The sequence below is a fragment of the Odontesthes bonariensis genome, chromosome 1, assembly GCF_027942865.1.
Source record: "Odontesthes bonariensis isolate fOdoBon6 chromosome 1, fOdoBon6.hap1, whole genome shotgun sequence".
NCBI classification, from domain to species: domain Eukaryota; kingdom Metazoa; phylum Chordata; class Actinopteri; order Atheriniformes; family Atherinopsidae; genus Odontesthes; species Odontesthes bonariensis.
The window spans coordinates 46,912,563-46,936,333 of NC_134506.1; the positions used below are offsets into that span (position 1 = coordinate 46,912,563).

Consider the following 23,771-nt stretch of genomic DNA (forward strand, 5'->3'; position numbering starts at 1 on the left):
CTAACTGTAAACATCTATGCAAAAGTGACATATATGGTTGTATTCTGAAAAGCCGAACAAAAAACAATATGAGAGTGAAGTGAATGTAATACAAACAAGTTTTATTTAGATTGAGGGTAAACACAACTGTACAAAAAACAGGTCTTCAAACAGTGCAAGAAAACACACTATAAATATATCTAGCCAAGACTTTTGAAGGTTGAACCTTGTAAACAAAAGTGTTGGCTGCATAAAAGTAAAAAGTGCAGTCAGAAATGTTTTGTTGTTTCCACACAAACTGTAAAAAAGTAATTGTAACTCCAGGCATTGTCTCTGAGAGTTGAATACTAATTAGATGGGTGCGTAAAGGCGGTAGCATGGTTGCCGCGTCTGTCACGGCGGTGGTGGACCGTGACGTCAAAATGACGTTTCAGGCCTGGCGCTTCCCTTGAAAAGACGGCGCGGCGCGTTGTCGTGCACTAGTCGATTTTTGTAACTTGGCGGCGCCGAGCACAACGAACCGGATGGACCGATGTGAGACCGGCTCAGTCAGGAGGTGCGTTTGTACAGCAGCTGTACGAAACTGCAGTGAAACAGCACAGGGAGCACGTAAACTCCCCAAACTGGTGCACAGAGATGGGCAGAACTTTGGGGAAAGAGGGAGAGTTCTGTAAGAATGTGTGGAGGAAGCTACGGGACAGATACGTGAAGGCAAAGAAGAGGGCAGAGACTCTGTTGATGCCGGGGGCTTCAAACCTTCACCTCTTTTAACTGAATTAAAAAATTAAAATGATCCGAATACTGCAGCAGTATCATTAATTACAGTATTCCTGCTCTTGACAGCGGCATTGTTTTCTTCTCCACTTTCGTGGTTGTAGAGTAGCGGTAACCTTCACGTAGCAGCGCCACCTCTGTGACGGAGAAAATTGCAACTACTGGCGCGCAACGACTTGCGCCACTATATAGGGTCCTATGGCGGGCACGAACTCGTGACGTCATCAACACCGCTCGCGCGAGCAGACGCAGCAACCATGCTAGAGCCTTAACACCCCTGATTCCCCACCCCCTGTCATTCTCAATGTGATAATTGTCTGTCACTGGCAGGACATTGCTGCCTCCCCCACATGCTGGCTGAATGGGGCGTGTTCTCACCTGTGAATAGCCACTCAGTCACCTGGTACTTTACATGTGAATAGCGATAGGTGTGGCCTAGGAAGCTGCTGCAGTCAGAGAGTACAGAAAATCCAAAGATTTCTGTTCACTCTCTTTAAAAAGGGCCACCTATATAATTTATTTTAATATATATATATTTGAAAACTAGAAGTTTCAAGGTTTTTAATGGTGTCACTAATATGGTTGAATGACAAAAACTCACAGAGTTACAGATGTGTTTTTGGAGATGTGTAAAAAATCCCGCCGGCGGGATTTTTTTACGGATGCATACTAGATTCTCCTAAATGTTGGGTATGCATCATGAGGTTACTACTCATACTCAAACTACCCAAGATGCAACGTAACGTGACGTCGATCGTCATTTCCTGTCAAAACGGCAGTTTCAAGCTAGCTACAACGAGGGTAGGTTCACTTCCTGTTTTCAAAACAAAAGCACCAATTGTATGGTAATGGCTTTCCCTATGATAAAAGGCAACGGGTATTTTATTTTGTGAAAATAACAGGAAGTGCGTTGCTCACTGCGGCTAGCTTTAGCAGCGCCGAATTCGTGGGAACAAAATTGTAAACAGCCGGTATTTTGTCAGGTTTTCAACACGTTGGGGATCTAAACGACTACTTTCTCTCCTGAAAATGTTTCAAATGTTGCTAAAGTTTACAGAGTTTAGAGCTTAAGGGAAATCAGCTTCAGGCCGGCTGATTTCGGCTCGGGCAGGAGCACAATGCATTGTGGGTAAACGCTCTGCATACTGTCTGATCGATCAGTATGTAGTATGGAAGTATGTAGTATTAGTTAGTTAAGTTAAGTGACTTTATTTATACCCGAAGGTAGATTTGGTCCTCCGCTTTTAACCCATCCAGGTTGGCACCTGTTGACACACATGCACAGGGTCACACACTCAGAGACAGATGCCAACCTGGAGCGGTGGGCAGCCATGAAAGCGCCCGGGGAGCATGGGGGTACGGTGCCTTGCTCAAGGGCACCTCAGCCGTGACAAGGAGGTGGACAGACACCCCTCCAGCTATCAGTTCCACCAAGCGAGAGTGGGGATCGAACCGCCAAACTTCCGGTTATTGGACGACCGACTCTAACCACTGAGCCCCAGCCGTATGGAAGTATGTAGTATTTAGTATGCAGTATGGAAGTATGTAGTATTTAGTATGCAGTATGGAAGTATGTAGTATGTAGTATGCAATATGGAAGTATGTAGTATGTAGTATGCAGTATGTAGTATGCAGTATGTAGTATGCCGTTTGCAAGTATGTAGTATGTAGTATGTAGTATGCAGAATGTAGTATGCAGTATGTAGTATGCAGTATGTAGTATGCAGTATGTAGTATGCAGTATGTAGTATGCAGTATGCAGTATGTAGTATGCCGTTTGCAAGTATGTAGTATGTAGTATGCAGAATGTAGTATGCAGTATGTAGTATGCAGTATGTAGTATGCAGTATGCAGTATGTAGTATGCAGTATACAGTATGCAGTATGTAGTATGCAGTATGTAGTATGCAGTATACAGTATGCAGTATGTAGTATGCAGTATACAGTATGCAGTATGCAGTATGTTGTATGCAGTATGTAGTATGCAGTATGTAGTATGCAGTATGCAGTATGTAGTATGCAGTATGTAGTATGCCGTTTGCAAGTATGTAGTATGTAGTATGCAGAATGTAGTATGCAGTATGTAGTATGCAGTATGTAGTATGCAGTATGCAGTATGTAGTATGCCGTTTGCAAGTATGTAGTATGTAGTATGCAGAATGTAGTATGCAGTATGTAGTATGCAGTATGTAGTATGCAGTATGCAGTATGTAGTATGCAGTATACAGTATGCAGTATGTAGTATGCAGTATGTAGTATGCAGTATACAGTATGCAGTATGTAGTATGCAGTATACAGTATGCAGTATGCAGTATGTTGTATGCAGTATGTAGTATGCAGTATGTAGTATGCAGTATGCAGTATGTAGTATGCAGTATGTAGTATGTAGTATGCAGTATGCAGCATGTAGCATGTAGCATGTAGCATGCAGTATGTAGTATGTAGTATGTAGCATGTAGCATGTAGTATGTAGCATGCAGTATGTAGTATGCAGTATGCAGCATGTAGCATGTAGCATGCAGTATGCAGTATGTAGTATGTAGCATGCAGTATGTAGTATGTAGTATGCAGTATGCAGCATGTAGCATGTAGCATGTAGCATGCAGTATGTAGTATGCAGTATGTAGCATGTAGCATGTAGCATGCAGTATGCAGTATGCAGTATGTAGTATGTAGCATGTAGCATGTAGCATGCAGTATGTAGTATGCAGTATGTAGTATGTAGCATGTAGCATGTAGCATGCAGTATGCAGTATGTAGTATGTAGTATGCAGTATGTAGCATGTAGCATGTAGCATGTAGCATGCAGTATGCAGTATGCAGTATGTAGTATGTAGCATGTAGCATGTAGCATGTAGCATGCAGTATGCAGTATGTAGTATGTAGCATGTAGCATGTAGCATGCAGTATGTAGTATGCAGTATGTAGTATGTAGCATGTAGCATGTAGCATGTAGTATGTAGTATGCAGTATGTAGCATGTAGCATGTAGCATGTAGCATGCAGTATGCAGTATGTAGTATGTAGTTTCGAACATAGCCTGTGTCTTTGTGGAAATGGAACATGTACAGAAGGAGGCGGAGTCTCTCCTACCTGGAACATGACGGTGAAGAAGACCACAACAATCGTCGTGGCCACGAAATAATCCTTGGCTTTGACCTTCTCGCCGTCCAGCAGCACCACCAGAGCAAACGCCACCGCCCCCCGCAGGCCGCCGTACGACATCACCACCTGGTCGATCTTGTCCAATGGGACGAGGCGGAAGCGATTCAGAACCCAGGTCTGACCAACCACACCTGAGGACAGGAAAGAGAGGTTCTGCTCAGACACAAAGCTGGAAAATATGAATCCAAAAAGATGTTTGATTCTGTGACAGCCAATCAGAGCAGCCTGAAGATGTTTGATTCTGCGACAGCCAATCGGAGCAGCCTGAAGATGTTTGATTCTGCGACAGCCAATCGGAGCAGCCTGAAGACGTTTGATTCTGTGACAGCCAATCGGAGCAGCCTGAAGACGTTTGATTCTGTGACAGCCAATCGGAGCAGCCTGAAGATGTTTGATTCTGCGACAGCCAATCGGAGCAGCCTGAAGATGTTTGATTCTGCGACAGCCAATCGGAGCAGCCTGAAGATGTTTGATTCTGCGACAGCCAATCGGAGCAGCCTGAAGATGTTTGATTCTGCGACAGCCAATCGGAGCAGCCTGAAGATGTTTGATTCTGCGACAGCCAATCGGAGCAGCCTGAAGACGTTTGATTCTGCGACAGCCAATCGGAGCAGGCGGCGCTGAAAGGTCAAACATCTGATTTCTCGGGCTGATGTGACCTTTTCTCTGTAAACATCAGCGCTGAGCTGTGAGGCCTAAAGGTCACCGTCTGCCTCTCTTACTCCCTCAGCTTCGGGGTAAAGTTCCCCGTCAGAAAGGGGCGGAGTCACTGACCCATAGCTCTGAAGACGAAGATGAAGACCAGGGTGCAGGACACCAGGCCCGTGTCCCAGGCCCACTTGGACTTGTCCACCGCTGAGATGCCCAGGAAGATGAAGATAATGGTCTCGGCGATACTGGCCAGCGTCTTCATCGTGTACTTGACGGTGGTCCGAGACTTCTGGGAGATGTTGGCCTCCACGTACTTATTGGCTCCGATGCCACAGAAGGTCATCCTGAGGGCAAAAGAAAAGAGGCGGAGCTCCAAACTGAGCACACGTGAAGCGGGAAACATCGACAGGGGGGCGGGGCCGCTCAGAGGGGGCGGGACTTACGACAGGATGGCGGACAGCGAGAAGAGCTCGGCCGTCAGGTAGGCCAGGTAGACCAGCAGGAAGACGAAGAGCGGCTCGATGATGCGCACCTTCTTAGTGAAGCGGGTGATGAAGCCGAGGATGACGGCGAAGATCAGACCCACCAGCGTCCCCCCGATGCTGACGATGAGGAAGGAGGCTGGAGAGGAAGAGGAAGAGTGAGTGTCTGTAGAGGTGTGGAGGTGTGCTGCTGGGCGGGACTCACCTGCCCACCAGGTGTGCTGCTGGGCGGGACTCACCTGCCCACCAGGTGTGCAGCTGGGCGGGACTCACCTGCCCACCAGGTGTGCTGCTGGGCGGGACTCACCTGCCCACCAGGTGTGCAGCTGGGCGGGACTCACCTACGCCTTTGAAGTAGTCGGCGGTCTGGACGTTCTCTGGGCCGACCTCCACGAAGGAGATGTAGACTTTATACAGAACCTGCAGCAGGAGAAGTTTAAAGTTCTGATTTAAGTTCTGTTTAAAGTTCTGATTTAAGTTCTGATTAAAGTTCTGTTTAAAGTTCTGATTTAAGTTCTGTTTAAAGTTCTGATTAAAGTTCTGATTAAAGTTCTGACTGCAGTGAACATTGTGTTTACTTTTTAAGACTTACAAAGTAAACACAAAGTGAACACATGGAGACCTCAGTACTGTTTTCAGATTATTTTTAAAGTGGTTAATGTCAGACCGAGCAGAACAAACTGGATCTCTGGAGCTGCTCGGCGTCGCCCTCCTGTGGCTGAAAGGAGAAACACAACAACACGAGTCCTTCAGCCAGTTTCTGGCTGCTCATTCTTCTCTTTCAGAACATTTAAACCGAATATTTCTCAGTTTCTCAGATGAACTCTCCACAAATACAAACGTGGCGTTAGGTTTCAGGGCTCAGACGGTTAATCTGTGCGCCGCTGAGGCATTTCTAATGAAAGTGAGGGCAAACATTCGAGTTATTTAGGTCTCCAGCCGGGGACCCGAGCTCACGCCGGCGGTATTCCCACACTTTGGGTTTTTCCACCCTTTAGGGATTAGCTCATGTTGCTGCGGAGGATTACCCAGCAGCAGGTAATCTGCTCAGCTGATCAATGTCAGCAGCGCGACCTCTGACCTCTGAGGGGCGGCGGAGGGGTCGCTCATCAGAACCTCAGAGTCCAAACTGATGACCCGGCCCCCCCACTGATGCTAACCCTGATGCTAACCCTGATGCTAACCCTGACGCTAACCCTGATGCTAACCCTCTTACTGCTGCTGTCCCATAATACTACAAACACAACAAGTGCAACCAAAGTTCACACGCAGCTCACGGTCGGTTGTGGACATTGTTGACGTTGTAAGCCTCTCTGTTGCTATAGCAACGCAGCAATATACCCAACATGTGTGATAGTGGTGTCTATGCATACAGTGTGTTCCTGCTCTGTGTGTGTGTGTGCGTGTGCACGTGTGTGTGCAGGTCAGCGCGCTCCAGTTTTTGCTGAGTCACTGAAAGCTCCTCCAAGTCAGTCAAGCTGAACAACAAACCAAGATGGTTCCTGCTCCATGAGCTGGAACAGTTCCTGATGTGTGGGTGGGTCAGGGGTCAGAGGTCAGGGGGTAACCTGACAGGGTAACCCTGACCCCTGACCCCTGACAGCCTGGTCCCATGACCATGAAAACTCTGACAATGGTTAAATCCAGGCTGAAAATAGTTCTGTTTAGCTGTGCATATGACACCTGAAAGTATTTTATCTGCACTCTTCACTTTTAAATTAATTAATGATTATTATTCTTCTTTTTTTAATTTCTAAATTTATACATTTTTAAAATTTTAATTTTAATGATTTTATTGCCTTCTTGTGATTTTATGTAGCTGTAAAGCACTTTGAATTGCCTTGTTTACGAATTGTGCTCTACAAATAAAATTGCCTTGCCATTAAAAGGCGCAGTCACTGAGATGGTAGGATCAGACCCTGCACCACACTGAGCCCTAAAGGCTGATTCATGGTCGCCTACGGAGAAGCTCTCCTATCTATCCTTCGAGGAGGCGGAGACTCGCGGAGACCCCTAGGGTTGTGATTAGTCAGCTAACAACATAATTTCCTGAATCACTTTCCCGGTTTAGCTCCTTCCTCTCAGAACAACAACACCGCCATTTCTGAAAGAGTTTACTGTGTGCCGGTTAGGAATGGGAATTGATAAGATTTTTACGATTCCAATTCCATTTTCGATTCTGCTCAATGATTCGGTTCTTTGTCGGTTCCCTTATCGATTCTCATTTGGAGAAAAAGGACAACAAACCGGTCGATTAGCATCAACTTTGTTTAGTTTAGAAGTAACACGAGTCATGACCTCACAAACCCAACAACGTTGAGGTCCACATTGGTCTATCCTGGCCTGGGTAATTTAACTCTTCCTGCTCTGGTGAAAGGAGAAGCTGGAGGTAGAGGTGAACTGGGGTAGTACCACCAGCCTCTGGCTCTGAGCCAGTCAGGCTCTGTCTCTCATGATTTCATCTAAATGTAATGCCTGAGAAGGCATTCATTTAACCTTAACCGTTACTAACAGCAGCTTTTACAATCAGGCAAATGGTGCTAACATGATAGGCAGTGTTTGTTAGTTAGTTACCTGCAGTGTTAGCCGAGGACATGCTAACGTTGCTAACGTTGCTGCTGCTGCTGGGTTCAGATTCACCAACGTTAGTCCGGAGCGGATCGAAAACGCGACATTCATTCATAGTTATTGCATGTTGGTAGTATTTCCTCCCTTTGGTGAAATATTCACTTTGCAAGTTGCCCTGTTGTCGTCTTTTTTAGGGATGTGTAACCAAACTTTCGAGCGTTTGTACCGCTTGGGCGCCATGTTTACTGTTGGCTGCTGGCTGCGCTGGACTCGCCACGCAACGCTGCGTGGTGACGTCATTCGCGCCCACTGGAATCGATAAGGGAATCGTTTGCAAAATCGCCAAACGGTTCCAAGGAATTGAAACACTGGGAACCGGTTCTCATCCCTAGTGTCAACATTTGGTCAGAATTATTTGCATTTCAACATCAACAAGCTCCAACTCCAACAACAGTCTTTCTCTCTCGGTCGCCATCGTTCGCTGTGAGGAGGAACGGAGCCGGAAGGTGAACAACCAATCAGCCACTTTCACCATAGACGTAAGAGATTGGGTCGTCTAACGTAGCGCCGCCTACTGATCGGGAGGTGAACTGCCTTGGGTATCCGACAGCCCGACGGAGAACTTAGAGAGGTTTAAAGCCTCTGCGTGGAGTCGGTCTGATGGATGGAAATCAGCAGCTTTTAGCAGTTCAGCCCACCACTTTCTGTCTGTACTCTCTAAGATGTGTCACCGTGACTTCAGGGAACGCCTGTAACACCGGTTCTACTGGGACTCTGTCCTTACATTACGGTCATTCTGCAGACGCTTTTATCCAAAGACTTACAATCAGTGTGTTCCACATCGGTAGGCAAAAGAACTTCAGGTCACAAGAAATCAGAAGTGCATTTCCTTCCAAAACCAAACAGCTAAGAGCATAACTAGAGTAACCCTAACACATCTGAGGGCTCCACAGACTGTGAAACACTTTAAAACAGGCCTGAAAACCTTTCTTTTTACCCAATGTTTTTTAATGATCTCCCTTTAAATGCTCTGTCCTGTTTTTATTTCATTTTTGCATTTAAAGGACTCACTACTTTTATTTGCATTTTACTGTCCCTGCTTTTGATCTTAATATCTGTCTTTTATCCCACTGTAGCACTTTGAGATTTTATTGTAAATGTAAAGTGCGTTATAAATAAAATGTATTATTATTAGAGCAAGTGCAGTAAGTTAGGTACCGAGACACATGGGAAAAGAAAAAAGACAATTTAGGAAACAAATAAGTGCGTAACGGTAGGCGTCCATTGTTCCGTCAACGCAAGCCGTATCCAACGCATTCAGTTCATTTTCAATGAAATCCGGCCGATCGTTGTCGCCGTGCTCACAAAGCATGCTGGGATTCCGGCACGGCGAGCGGGGGACCGGCGGCACGTCAAAAAGTTGGGCTCGCTTGAAGTTTATGCAAATTTGCCACGGCAGACGGAGTGCGTTACCCAATGACAGTAGACCATGTAGTTTTTTTCCCTTTGTTTATTCACCCCTGAATGTTTCGGGTATTGCTCATGTCATTGCTATTGCCGGCAAAATGAACAGCAGCAGTGGCCAGTATGGCTGTGCTAAAACGATTGTAGGAATAAACACACCTAAAACATCAGGCAATTGTGTGAGCATCTCCACTTTTGCAGTAAAGTAATGACCATCAAGGAATAGAGGTTCAATCCAGTGCATCAAATTCTTTCATGGGCAGAGGTGGAGTAGTGGATTAAACGTTATCAATAATTGTGATAGGCATTCATTTCAACAAAAGAACCAAATCACACCCATGGCCATGTTTTCACAAGATGTCTTGTTCATGTTTCATTTTTAAATCAGAGAAAAGGTGCAGGGACAGGTGATGCAGCGAGAAGGAGATCTCCTGTGTCGCAGCAGCAGCACAGCAGCTCTCCTCGCTCGCAGATCCACATCCATGGTGCAATATGAAATAATGTTCCATTGCTGACGATTTATACACATTAATTTCCCTCCAAAACTCAAATTTTTAGAGGGAGAAACTCCGGTTGGTTAAAATCACAAGTTATTTACTTTCCCCCGGAGCCATTCTACCGTATGTTCTATCTACAACTTCGTATACACGCCCACTGTAGTAGCAACACGGCGACACTAGGCATCCGATCCGGCGAGTTAAGTTGACGTGACGGAACAATGGACGCCTACCGTAAGGAGCTGTCCTTTAAACAGACTCCATTCTTAAGTTTCTCGTTGGTGCTGCTCTGGCCGACTGCTGAGTTCTTCTCAAATTGATTGATTGATTTTTTTTATTATTATTTGTTTATTTAGTCATTTATTATTAGTAGTAAAGTATTTTTTATTATTTTTTATTTTTTATAACTAGTATTTTTTACTAGAATTGGTATTATTATTGTTGTTTTATTGTTGTTAATACAATCATTGTAAATATTTAAAAAAAATGTTGAGCTACTCGACCAATTTGAATTTCCCCCATTGGGGGATGAATAAAGTATTTTTCTATTTTCCATTCTGTTTCTAAAAGAATCAGAGAACAAACACGGGGCCCGGCAGAGGTCCGGTCCTCAGGGGCTCCGGACAGGCGCTGCCTTCAGGGTCTCACCACAGTGACGGCGTCGTTGAGCAGAGACTCCCCGAACACGATGATGAACAGCATTTCGTTGACGTGCACCTCCTCGAACACAGCCAGCACCGCCACAGGGTCCACGGCCGAGATCAGGGCGCCGAACAGCAGGAAGTCCATCAGGTCGGCCTGCACGCGCTCGTCTGCAGAAACAGACAAAGAGAGATTCTGACCCAACGTGACCTCACAGGCGACATCAGGACCACAACAGGAAGTTTCTGATTGACTGGATGGTGAGAAGTCTGACCAGAGTTCTGAGCCCTGAAGGTGCCCCACAGGACTGGGCTGGAGTTCAGTAAAGTAACTACCCCAAACTGTAGTAAAGGTGGGATTAAGTCCCAGTTTCACATCAAATCTGAGAGCAGTTCGTATTGGTGCTGATGTACAATATTTAATCCACCGTTGCAGGTTAAACACCATACCTGTGTTGCTTTAAAGGAGCTGCTCCCTTACAGACTAAACCCAGGGAATAACAGGGAGGGCAGGAAACAGAACAGATTAAAGACAAACTGCAGGATGAGACAGTTAGTGTTTGCTGTTAATCCTCCTGAACAGAGGGGGCGCTTCATCGCCCCAAAGATCTGCACACTGCTGACCTCTGACCCCATCACTGACCTCTGACATCACTGACCTCTGACATCACTGACCTCTGACATCACTGACCTCTGACATCACTGACCTCTGACATCACTGACCTCTGACCCCATCACTGACCTCTGACATCACTGACCTCTGACCCCATCACTGACCTCTGACATCACTGACCTCTGACATCACTGACCTCTGACCCCATCACTGACCCCTGACATCACTGACCTCTGACCCCATCACTGACCTCTGACATCACTGACCTCTGACATCACTGACCTCTGACCCCATCACTGACCCCTGACCCCATCAATGACCTCTAACATCACTGACCTCTGACCCATCACTGACCTCTGACATCACTGACCTCTGACATCACTGACCTCTGACATCACTGACCTCTGACCCCATCACTGACCTCTGACATCACTGACCTCTGACATCACTGACCTCTGACCCCATCACTGACCCCTGACCCCATCAATGACCTCTAACATCACTGACCTCTGACCCATCACTGACCTCTGACCCCGTCACTGACCTCTGACATCACTGACCTCTGACCCATCACTGACCTCTGACCCCATCACTGACCTCTGACATCACTGACCTCTGACCCCATCACTGACCTCTGACATCACTGACCTCTGACCCCGTCACTGACCTCTGACATCACTGACCTCTGACCCCATCACTGACCTCTGACCCCATCACTGACCTCTGACATCACTGACCTCTGACATCACTGACCTCTGACCCCATCACTGACCTCTGACCCCATCACTGACCTCTGACATCACTGACCTCTGACATCACTGACCTCTGACCCATCACTGACCTCTGACCCCATCAATGACCTCTAACATCACTGACCTCTGACCCATCACTGACCTCTGACCCCGTCACTGACCTCTGACCCATCACTGACCCCTGACCCCGTCACTGACCTATGACCCCCAGCAGCTTGGCGGCGTACAGGCAGAAGCCGGTGCAGAAGGCGTTCCACAGGGTCCCCACCACGGCGTAGGTCAGGATGGCCCCCAGGTTGTCGAAGAAGAGGCGGGCCGGCATGAAGTAGCCGGCGTCGCCCACGATGGTGGGCAGCAGGAAGAGGAAGAAGAGGGCGGGCTCCAGCTGGTACAGCTGCTTCTTATTGGCTATGAGGACGACCCCGCCCAGAACCAGACCCAGCAGGATCAGCATGCAGCTCTCTGGGACCACGGTGGTGAACCGCTTGGAGAAGTGGAACACTGCGGAAAGACAAAGGACAGACCCGGGATCAGATCATCCTTTCATCTCCTACATCCTTTCATCTTCTACATCCTTTCATCTCCTACGCCCTTTCATCTCCTACATCCTTTCATCTTCTACACCCTTTCATCTCCTACATCCTTTCATCTCCTACATCCTTTCATCTCCTACACCCTTTCATCTTCTACATCCTTTCATCTCCTACACCCTTTCATCTTCTACATCCTTTCATCTCCTACACCCTTTCATCTCCTACATCCCTTCATCTTCTACATCCTTTCATCTCCTACATCCTTTCATCTCCTACATCCTTTCATCCTCTACATCCTTTCATCTTCTACACCCTTTCATCTCCTACATCCTTTCATCTCCTACACCCTTTCATCTCCTACATCCTTTCATCCTCTACATCCTTTCATCTTCTACACCCTTTCATCTCCTACATCCTTTCATCCTCTACATCCTTTCATCCTCTACATCCTTTCATCTCCTACATCCTTTCATCTCCTACATCCTTTCATCTCCTACATCCTTTCATCTTCTACACCCTTTCATCTCCTACATCCTTTCATCCTCTACATCCTTTCATCCTCTACATCCTTTCATCTCCTACACCCTTTCATCTCCTACATCCTTTCATCTCCTACACCCTTTCATCTCCTACACCCTTTCATCTCCTACACCCTTTCATCTCCTACACCCTTTCATCTTCTACACCCTTTCATCTTCTACACCCTTTCATCTCCTACATCCTTTCATCTCCTACATCCCTTCATCTCCTACATCCTTTCATCTTCTACATCCTTTCATCTTCTACACCCTTTCATCTCCTACATCCTTTCATCTCCTACATCCCTTCATCTCCTACATCCTTTCATCTCCTACACCCTTTCATCTCCTACACCCTTTCATCTCCTACATCCTTTCATCTCCTACACCCTTTCATCTCCTACACCCTTTCATCTCCTACATCCCTTCATCTCCTACATCCTTTCATCTCCTACACCCTTTCATCTCCTACATCCTTTCATCTCCTACACCCTTTCATCTCCTACACCCTTTCATCTTCTACACCCTTTCATCTCCTACATCCTTTCATCTTCTACATCCTTTCATCTCCTACACCCTTTCATCTCCTACATTCTTTCATCTTCTACACCCTTTCATCTCCTACATCCTTTCATCTCCTACACCCTTTCATCTCCTACATCCTTTCATCTCCTACATCCTTTCATCTTCTACATCCTTTCATCTCCTACACCCTTTCATCTCCTACATCCTTTCATCTCCTACACCCTTTCATCTCCTACATCCTTTCATCTCCTACATCCTTTCATCTTCTACATCCTTTCATCTTCTACACCCTTTCATCTCCTACACCCTTTCATCTCCTACACCCTTTCATCTTCTACATCCTTTCATCTCCTACACCCTTTCATCTTCTACATCCTTTCATCTCCTACATCCTTTCATCTTCTACATCCTTTCATCTTCTACATCCTTTCATCTCCTACATCCTTTCATCTCCTACATCCTTTCATCCTCTACATCCTTTCATCTCCTACACCCTTTCATCTTCTACATCCTTTCATCTTCTACATCCTTTCATCTTCTACATCCTTTCATCTCCTACATCCTTTCATCTCCTACATCCTTTCATCCTCTACATCCTTTCATCCTCTACATCCTTTCATCTCCTACACCCTTTCATCTTCTACATCCTTTCATCTCCTACACCCTTTCATCCTCTACATCCTTTCATCTCCTACATCCTTTCATCCTCTACATCCTTTCATCCTCTACATCCTTTCATCTCCTACACCCTTTCATCCTCTACATCCTTTCATCTCCTACACCCTTTCATCCTCTACATCCTTTCATCTCCTACACCCTTTCATCTTCTACATCCTTTCATCTCCTACATCCCTTCATCTCCTACACCCTTTCATCCTCTACATCCTTTCATCTCCTACATCCTTTCATCTTCTACATCCTTTCATCTCCTACACCCTTTCATCTCCTACATCCTTTCATCTCCTACACCCTTTCATCTCCTACACCCTTTCATCTCCTACACCCTTTCATCCTCTACATCCTTTCATCTCCTACACCCTTTCATCCTCTACATCCTTTCATCTCCTACACCCTTTCATCTCCTACACCCTTTCATCTTCTACATCCTTTCATCTCCTACATCCTTTCATCTCCTACATCCTTTCATCTCCTACATCCTTTCATCTCCTACATCTTTATGCCTCCATCTTTGCTTCTCTGATTCAGCTCCTCTGCACCTGATTGGCTACCGCCCGCCTGTTCCTGATTGGTCTGACTTGATTTAAATGAGCACAGAAACAGCAGCTCACAGGTCAACTGGTCCTGAGGTGATGAGTCACCTCCTCTGTGATTGGTCGATACGTTCACACGTCTCTCAGGTACAGATGATGTCACATTTTCTCTAAAGGATGAAATCAGGTCTTCCTTTGTTGTCAGTGTGAATGTGTTTCTGTGTGTTTGGCCCATACACACAGCTGGGAATCCATCATTTAGGGTCTGATATGAGTCATAACCAGACGAGTCACACACAGACGGTCCTGAGCTGCTGATGAGTCACCGTTCATGCTGACTTTTTACAGATTCTGACAATAACACTGTGTTCATGCTGACTTTTTACAGATTCTGACAATAACACCGTGTTCATGCTGACTTTTTACAGATTCTGACAATAACACCGCGTTCATGCTGACTTCGATTCTGCAGAAATCATTTTCCTCTAACCTGCAGGGAACAAACTGCTGGTTGTGATTTATCATCAAGAAGAAAAAAAGGATAAAATGAAGAAAACGTTTCATAATGTAGGAGATAAACAGAATAGTTAGTAAAACAGTGAAAGAAAATGAATAAAACTGAATTAGAGACAAAAAGAGCAGCAAAAATAAATCAAAGTTCAGAAATAAATAAAAACAAAAATAAAACACCAACAACAAGAAATCAGTAATAAAAATGTAAAAAACAAATAGAGCTTTATGAATATATGGATCTTTGTAGAGAAGAAGAAGAAAAACACCAGGATGTTAAAGCTACTGCAGGCAGGATACAAGACGAGTAAAAAGCGTCGGGTCGCTTTCTGGGAGAGAAAATAGGGCCAAGAGATTGTGAGGTCTGACTTTTTCCTGGAGAACCATTTTGTGATGCAAATGTATTACTCTGTTGAACGCATATTGTTCTGAGAAGCAAAACGCTTTATTTTTTAAACCCCAGCCAACTAGCCGGACTACCTTCATCAACACCAAAACGAGGCTGGAACTCTGCTCACAGGACGCAGCAGGGGGTAAGAAGATGTTCAGAAATGATGCTGCTGATATGGGATGTTACACAGCTTCATGTCAGAAGAGGCGAACTGTCCCTTTAAAACCTGTCGGTGTGCCACAGGGTTCAGTTCTGGGCACTTTGCTGTTCCTGTTATATCTGCTCCCTCTTTAAGGCGAATCCTCCCACTATGCAGATGACACTCAGCTGTATTTCTCTTTAACATGTTTCTCAGCTGCTCAGACTCTGTTAAAGTTGGATGTCTGGCAGCTTTCTCCACCTTAAAGCAGAGGAAACAGAGCCTGAGGCCCACAGATCTGTGTCTCAGCTCATGGAGACTCTGGGTCCTCCTGCTTCTTCAGATGAACCTTCCATCAGGAACCTTTGGCTAACTTTCCTCTCAGCTTTCACTTTGGATGTTCGTGTCAAATCTCTGCTTCTCTTGTTTTTATCTCTCCAGAAATAATTCACAGTTCAGTCCCATCGTGTCTCTGAGATGGAAACTGTTCTTCCTGCATTCAGCTCTGGATTATTGGGATTCTTTGTGAAACTAACTGAGTCCTCTGAGCCCTCACATGTCCCACCATCAACCCCAGAGCTCACCTTAAGATCCAGGTTTGGACCTTCAGAGCTCTGCAGGGACCCATCAGAACTGTTCCCTCCATGTGAGGTCATGTGATCAGCTCCCTGAGGTCATGTGATCAGATCTGTGGACTGTTAAAAAGCAGCTAAAAACTCAGCTTTTTAAACTTTGTTTTTTATGTTCCAGATTTTTGTTTGAAACTCTTTGTGATGTTTATCCTGAAGCTGCTGAACTGATGAAATGTTACCGATTTACAGACATAACCGAGCGTTACCAGCTGCTTCCACCAGGGGGCAGAACACAGACTGGGACAACAAACACTGGGACAGCAGAAGGTTGGTGTTGGGTTCATGTTCAGCTGGTCAGCTGCACATTACATCAGTGTCAATAAGGCAGCTATTATATATATATGCACATGTGTAACTAAGAGTATGTTCTTTAGGAGAGAAAGGAGCTCCGACGCTTCCTCAGCGACCTCCTTTAGGAAACACCGGGTCGTCCTTTAGGAGGACTGGACCCTTCTGTGCTGAATCACTTCAATGTTTTCTATATTTATCTCTGCCTGGTGTGTCAGAGCTTCTTAGTTCCTGCTCATGTGTTTTATCAAAATGAAAATGAGGTCAGAACATTTATAAAAAAAAGTTATTTCCAAAACATCCAGTTCTTCTCTGCGGCTTCACGGTGTTTGTGGGGAACTATTTTCAGCTGTGGAGGAATTTTCTGCGTGAGCGTCTGTGGCAGCAGAAGAGTGTGTGAGTGTGTGTGAATCCAGATAAACTGCTGTGTGTGTGTGTGTGTGTGTGTGTGTGTGTGTGTGTGTGTGTGTGTGTGTGTGTGTGTGTGTGAATCCAGATAAACTGCAGTGTGTGTGTGAGTGTGAATCCAGATAAACTGCAGTGTGTGTGTGTGAATCCAGATAAACTGCAGTGTGTGTGTGTGTGTGAATCCAGATAAACTGCAGTGTGTGTGTGTGTGTGTGTGAATCCAGATAAACTGCAGTGTGTGTGTGTGTGTGTGTGAATCCAGATAAACTGCAGTGTGTGTGTGTGTGTGTGTGTGTGTGTGAATCCAGATAAACTGCAGTGTGTGTGTGTGTGTGTGTGTGAATCCAGATAAACTGCAGTGTGTGTGTGTGTGTGTGTGTGTGTGTGTGAATCCAGATAAACTGCAGTGTGTGTGTGTGAGTGTGAATCCAGATAAACTGCAGTGTGTGTGTGTGTGTGTGTGTGTGAATCCAGATAAACTGCAGTGTGTGTGTGTGTGTGTGAATCCAGATAAACTGCAGTGTGTGTGTGTGTGTGAATCCAGATAAACTGCAGTGTGTGTGTGTGTGTGTGTGTGTGTGTGTGTGTGTGTGAATCCAGATAAACTGCAGTGTGTGTGTGTGTGTGTGTGTGTGAATCCAGATAAACTGCAGTGTGTGTGTGTGTGTGTGTGTGTGAATCCAGATAAACTGCAGTGTGTGTGTGTGTGTGTGAATCCAGATAAACTGCAGTGTGTGTGTGTGTGTGAATCCAGATAAACTGCAGTGTGTGTGTGTGTGTGTGTGTGTGTGTGTGTGTGTGTGAGAATCCAGATAAACTGCAGTGTGTGTGTGTGTGTGTGTGTGTGTGTATGTGTGTGTGTGAATCCAGATAAACTGCAGTGTGTGTGTGTGTGTGTGTGTGTGTGTGTGTGTGTGAATCCAGATAAACTGCAGTGTGTGTGTGTGAGTGTGAATCCAGATAAACTGCAGTGTGTGTGTGTGTGTGTGTGAATCCAGATAAACTGCAGTGTGTGTGTGTGTGTGTGAGTGTGTGAATCCAGATAAACTGCAGTGTGTGTGTGTGTGTGTGTGTGTGAATCCAGATAAACTGCAGTGTATGTGTGTGTGTGTGTGTGTGTGTGTGTGTGTGTGTGTGTGTGTGTGTGTGTGAATCCAGATAAACTGCAGTGTGTGTGTGTGTGTGAATCCAGATAAACTGCAGTGTGTGTGTGTGTGTGTGTGTGAATCCAGATAAACTGCAGTGTGTGTGTGTGTGTGTGTGTGTGTGTGTGTGTGTGAATCCAGATAAACTGTAGTGTGTGTGTGTGAATCCAGATAAACTGCAGTGTGTGTGTGTGTGTGTGTGTGTGTGTGTGTGTGTGTGAGTGTGTGAATCCAGATAAACTGCAGTGTGTGTGTGTGTGTGTGTGAGTGTGTGAATCCAGATAAACTGCAGTGTGTGTGTGTGTGTGAGTGTGTGTGTGAATCCAGATAAATTGCAGTGTGTGTGTGTGTGAATCCAGATAAACTGCAGTGTGTGTGTGTGTGTGTGAATCCAGATAAACTGCAGTGTGTGTGTGTGTGTGTGTGTGTGTGTGTGTGTGTGTGTGTGTGAATCCAGATAAACTGCAGTGTGTGTGTGTGTGTGTGTGTGTGTGTGTGTGTGTGTGTGAATCCAGATAAACTGCAGTGTGTGTGTGTGTGTGAGTGTGTGAATCCAGATAAACTGCAGTGTGTGTGTGTGTGTGTGTGTGTGTGAATCCAGATAAACTGCAGTGTATGTGTGTGTGTGTGTGTGTGTGTGTGAATCCAGATAAACTGCAGTGTGTGTGTGTGTGTGAATCCAGATAAACTGCAGTGTGTGTGTGTGTGTGTGAATCCAGATAAACTGCAGTGTGTGTGTGTGTGTGTGTGTGTGTGTGTGTGTGTGTGTGTGTGTGAACCCAGATAAACTGTAGTGTGTGTGTGTGAATCCAGATAAACTGCAGTGTGTGTGTGTGTGTGTGTGTGTGTGTGTGTGTGTGTGTGTGTGAGTGTGTGAATCCAGATAAACTGCAGTGTGTGTGTGTGTGTGAATCCAGATAAACTGCAGTGTGTGTGTTTGTGTGTGTGTGTGTGTGTGTGTGTGAGTGTGTGAATCCAGATAAACTGCAGTGTGTGTGTGTGTGTGTGAATCCAGATAAACTGCAGTGTGTGTGTGTGTGTGTGTGAATCCAGATAAACTGCAGTGTGTGTGTTTGTGTGTGTGTGTGTGTGTGTGTGTGAGTGTGTGAATCCAGATAAACTGCAGTGTGTGTGTGTGTGTGTGTGTGTGTGTGTGTGTGAATCCAGATAAACTGCAGTGTGTGTGTGTGTGTGTGAATCCAGATAAACTGCAGTGTGTGTGTGTGTGTGTGTGAATCCAGATAAACTGCAATGTGTGTGTGTGTGAATCCAGATAAACTGCAGTGTGTGTGTGTGTGTGTGTGTGTGTGTGTGTGTGTGAGTGTGTGAATCCAGATAAACTGCAGTGTGTGTGTGTGTGAATACAGATAAACTGCAGTGTGTGTGTGTGTGTGTGTGAGTGTGTGAATCCAGATAAACTGCAATGTGTGTGTGTGTGAATCCAGATAAACTGCAGTGTGTATGTGTGGGTGTGTGTGTGTGAGTGTGTGAATCCAGATAAACTGCAGTGTGTGTGTGTGTGTGTGTGTGTGTGTGTGTGAATCCAGATAAACTGCAGTGTGTGTGTGTGTGTGAATACAGATAAACTGCAATGTGTGTGTGTGTGAATCCAGATAAACTGCAGTGTGTGTGTGTGTGTGTGAATCCAGATAAACTGCAGTGTGTGTGTGTGTGTGTGTGTGAATCCAGATAAACTACAGTGTGTGTGTGTGTGTGTGTGTGAATCCAGATAAACTGCAGTGTGTGTGTGTGTGTGTGTGAATCCAGATAAACTGCAGTGTGTGTGTGTGTGTGTGTGTGTGTGTGTGTGTGTGAATCCAGATAAACTGCAGTGTGTGTATGTGTGTGTGTGAATCCAGATAAACTGCAGTGTGTGTGTGTGTGAATCTAGATAAACTGCAGTGTGTGTACGTGTGTGTGTGTGTGTGTGTGTGTGTGTGTGTGTGTGAATCCAGATAAACTGCAGTGTGTGTGTGTGAGTGTGAATCCAGATAAACTGCAGTGTGTGTGTGTGTGTATCCAGATAAACTGCAGTGTGTGTGTGTGTGTGTGTGTGTGAATCCAGATAAACTGCAGTGTGTGTGTGTGTGTGAATCCAGATAAACTGCAGTGTGTGTGTGTGAATCCAGATAAACTGCAGCGTGTGTGTGTGTGTGAATCCAGATAAACTGCTGTGTGTGTGTGTGTGTGTGTGTGTGTGTGTGTGTGTGAATATAGATAAACTGCAGTGTGTGTGTGTGTGTGTGTGTGAGTGTGAACCAGACTCTCTCCTCTCAGAACCATCTGGATTCATGTGGAGCAGCTGAACGTTCTCAGAGTTTCTGTGAACGACGTCTGTCTGGTGTGTGGGAGGCTCAGCTGTTTCTGTGTGTGCTAACTGTGCAAACTAACTGTTAAAGTAACTCTGATGAAGGTTTAATTTCAGGGTCAGATGTTCCATCCTCAGTAACGGACCCGTCTCCACATTATCAGCTGTAAACCTTTAGGACTAACAGCATCCTTACATGGTAACATCAGGACATGCAGCATGACATGATGAAGAAGAACTGTAGATGTAGCACATGTTTACAGCCTGCATTATGTGAAATTAAAAACTGTTACACCTTCATAAAGGCTCATAAGCAGGTGGGAGGGGCTTAACTGAGGCGCTACGCCACAGAGTCTCCAACAAGAGAAGTTCCAATGCCTCTGGACTTTGCTGTCCTCAGAGTGTCCCTCCTCCTTACTCTCCTCTCACCAACTGGTTCAGAACTGAAGAACCTCTCTGATGAGAGGTGAAAGCCTTCAAGGTCCGAGAAGAAGTCCAGCTGCAGCTGTTGGACCACCCTGACCTGGATGAGACTCGACACGTTTGAACTCTTCTCGCGTCAGACGTGGTCGGACGGGACCAGAAAGTACCAAAGCACCAGAAAGTACCAAAGTACGTGGTTATGGTCGGATATTACTGAAAATGTGTTTCTGACAATAAAAGACTAATTGTATGAATAAAACCCATGGTTACAGGTTTACCTGACAGGTTCCTCACAAAGCAACGGGCCATGAAAAGCTTGGACCAGACATGTGGACACAAGGCTGTGTTCGAAACCGCATACTTCTACTACTCCTACTAACTTTAACTTTTTTTAAGTTCCCGGATGCATACTAGATTCTCCTAAATGTTGGGTATGCATCATGAGGTCACTACTCATACTCAAACTACCCAAGATGCAACGTAATGTGACGTCGCCGATCGTCATTTCCTATCAAAACGGCAGTTTCAAGCTAGCTACAACGAGGGTAGGTTCACTTCCTGTTTTCAAAACAAAAGCACCAATTGTATGGTAATGGCTTTCCCTATGATAAAAGGCAACGGGTATTTTATTTTGTGAAAATAACCGGAAGTGCGTTAGCTCACTGCGGCTAGCTTTAGGAGCGCCGAATTCGTGGGAACAAAATTGTAAACAGCCGGTATTTTGTCAGGTTTTCAACACGTTGGGGATCTAAACGACTACTTTCTCACCTGAAAATGTTTCAAATGTTGCTAAAGTTTACAGAGTTTAGAGCTTAAGGGAAATCAGCTTCAGGCCGGCTGATTTCGGCTCGGGCAGGAGCGAAATGCATTGTGGGTAAACGCTCTGCATACTGTCTGATCGATGAGTATGCCGTATGCAGTATGTAGTATGCAGTATGTAGTATGCAGTATGCAGTATGTAGTACCAGGGTTTGAATCCCATTCCTGCTTTTCTTACCTCTTTTATTTCTTCCCCTACCCGAACCAGGGTTTGCATCCCCACCCCGCTGTGACTGGTGTGCAGTTGGTGAGAGGCTGGTTGGTTATCGCACTTACTCTAGCACTAGTTTTGCTCTTAGCTGTTTGGTATTAGAAGGAAATGCACTTATGATTTCTTGTGACCTGAAGTTCTTTTGCCTACCGATGTTGAACGCACTTATTGTAAGTCGCTTTGGTTAAAAGCGTCTGCAAAATGACCGTAATGTAATGTAATGTAAAGTAGTATGCAGTATGCAGTATGTACTATGCAGTATGTAGTATGTAGTATGCAGTATGCAGTATGCAGTATGTAGTATGCAGTATGTAGTATGTAGTATGCAGTATGCAGTATGTGGTAGCAGTATGTAGTATGTAGTATGCAGTATGCAGTATGCAGTATGTAGTATGCAGTATGTAGTATGTAGTATGCAGTATGCAGTATGTAGTAGCAGTATGTAGTATGTAGTATGCAGTATGCAGTATGTAGTATGCAGTATGCAGTATGTAGTATGTAGTATGCAGTATGCAGTATGTAGTAGCAGTATGCAGTATGCAGTATGTAGTATGTAGTATGCAGTATGTAGTAGCAGTATGTAGTATGTAGTATGCAGTATGCAGTATGTAGTATGTAGTATGTAGTATGCAGTATGCAGTATGCGGTATGCGGTATGCAGTATGCAGTATGTAGTATGCAGTATGTAGTATGTAGTAGCAGTATGTAGTATGTAGTATGTAGTATGCAGTATGCAGTATGTAGTATGCAGTATGTAGTAGCAGTATGTAGTATGTAGTATGCAGTATGCAGTATGCAGTATGTAGTATGCAGTACGTAGTATCCAGTATGTAGTATGCAGTATGTAGTATGCAGTATGCAGTATGTAGTATGCAGTATGCAGTATGTAGTATGCAGTATGTAGTAGCAGTATGTAGTATGCAGTATGTAGTATGCAGTATGCAGTATGCAGTATGCAGTATGTAGTATGTAGTATGCAGTATGCAGTATGTAGTAGCAGTATGTAGTATGTAGTATGTAGTATGCAGTATGCAGTATGTAGTATGCAGTATGTAGTATCCAGTATGTAGTATGCAGTATGTAGTATGCAGTATGCAGTATGTAGTATGTAGTATGTAGTATGCAGTATGCAGTATGTAGTAGCAGTATGTAGTATGCAGTATGTGGTATGCAGTATGCAGTATGCAGTATGTAGTAGCAGTATGTAGTATGTAGTATGTAGTATGCAGTATGCAGTATGTAGTATGCAGTATGTAGTATCCAGTATGTAGTATGCAGTATGTAGTATGCAGTATGCAGTATGTAGTATGTAGTATGCAGTATGCAGTATGTAGTAGCAGTATGTAGTATGCGGTATGGAGTATGTAGTATGCAGTATGCAGTATGTAGTATGCAGTATGCAGTATGTAGTATGTAGTATGCAGTATGCAGTATGTAGTATGCAGTATGCAGTATGTAGTATGTAGTATGTAGTATGCAGTATGCAGTATGTAGTATGCAGTATGCAGTATGTAGTATGCAGTATGTAGTATGCAGTATGCAGTATGTAGTATGCAGTATGTAGTATGTAGTATGTAGTATGCAGTATGCAGTATGTAGTATGTAGTATGTAGTATGCAGTATGTAGTATGCAGTATGTAGTATGCAGTATGCAGTATGTAGTATGTAGTAGGCGGTTTTGAACACAGCCTAAGTGTCGCAGGTAGATCCAGCCTCAGGACGGACATGTTTCTTCCTCCAAACTGAGGGGAGCATCTGGACAGCTTCCAGGCTTCCTGCCTCTAACCCATCCTGTGAGTCACTGTGTTGGTCAAACTAACTTCACTTGAGCTTCAGAGATTATTTTTATTCTAATTGGACACTTTATGGACCTAAAAAGATGTCTTTTAAATAATTAATCACAGAAAGATCTCATCGTTTTGGTTCTTCTTGTTGTTCCTCGTGTCAGATTCAGCTGGAGGATCAAGGAGGATAAAGAACCTGTCGTTCTTAACACACTGACTCTATCTAATTACATGAATGAAACACAGAGGATCAGGGGCCCCTGGGGGCCTGGGGGCGCTTTGCCTGGTTCATGTAGCGGAGCTGTGAGATCGGTGTAAATGAATCATGATGGAAACAGACGG

General features: G+C 44.9%; 1 protein-coding gene across 1 annotated transcript in view; it reads right to left on the bottom strand.

Annotated features, from left to right (window-relative positions):
• The window catches only part of slc9a5 (solute carrier family 9 member A5), a 47,563-nt gene that overhangs the window by 16,529 nt on the left and 7,263 nt on the right, over positions 1 to 23,771 (bottom strand). Inside the window, exons 2-7 of the mRNA XM_075468800.1 lie at positions 11,783 to 12,085; positions 10,227 to 10,390; positions 5,391 to 5,469; positions 5,011 to 5,188; positions 4,691 to 4,911; positions 3,845 to 4,047 (exon numbers count right to left, since the gene is read on the bottom strand). Of these exons, the coding sequence (XP_075324915.1) occupies positions 3,845 to 4,047; positions 4,691 to 4,911; positions 5,011 to 5,188; positions 5,391 to 5,469; positions 10,227 to 10,390; positions 11,783 to 12,085 (1,148 nt within the window). The remainder of the gene's footprint in view (positions 1 to 3,844; positions 4,048 to 4,690; positions 4,912 to 5,010; positions 5,189 to 5,390; positions 5,470 to 10,226; positions 10,391 to 11,782; positions 12,086 to 23,771) is intronic.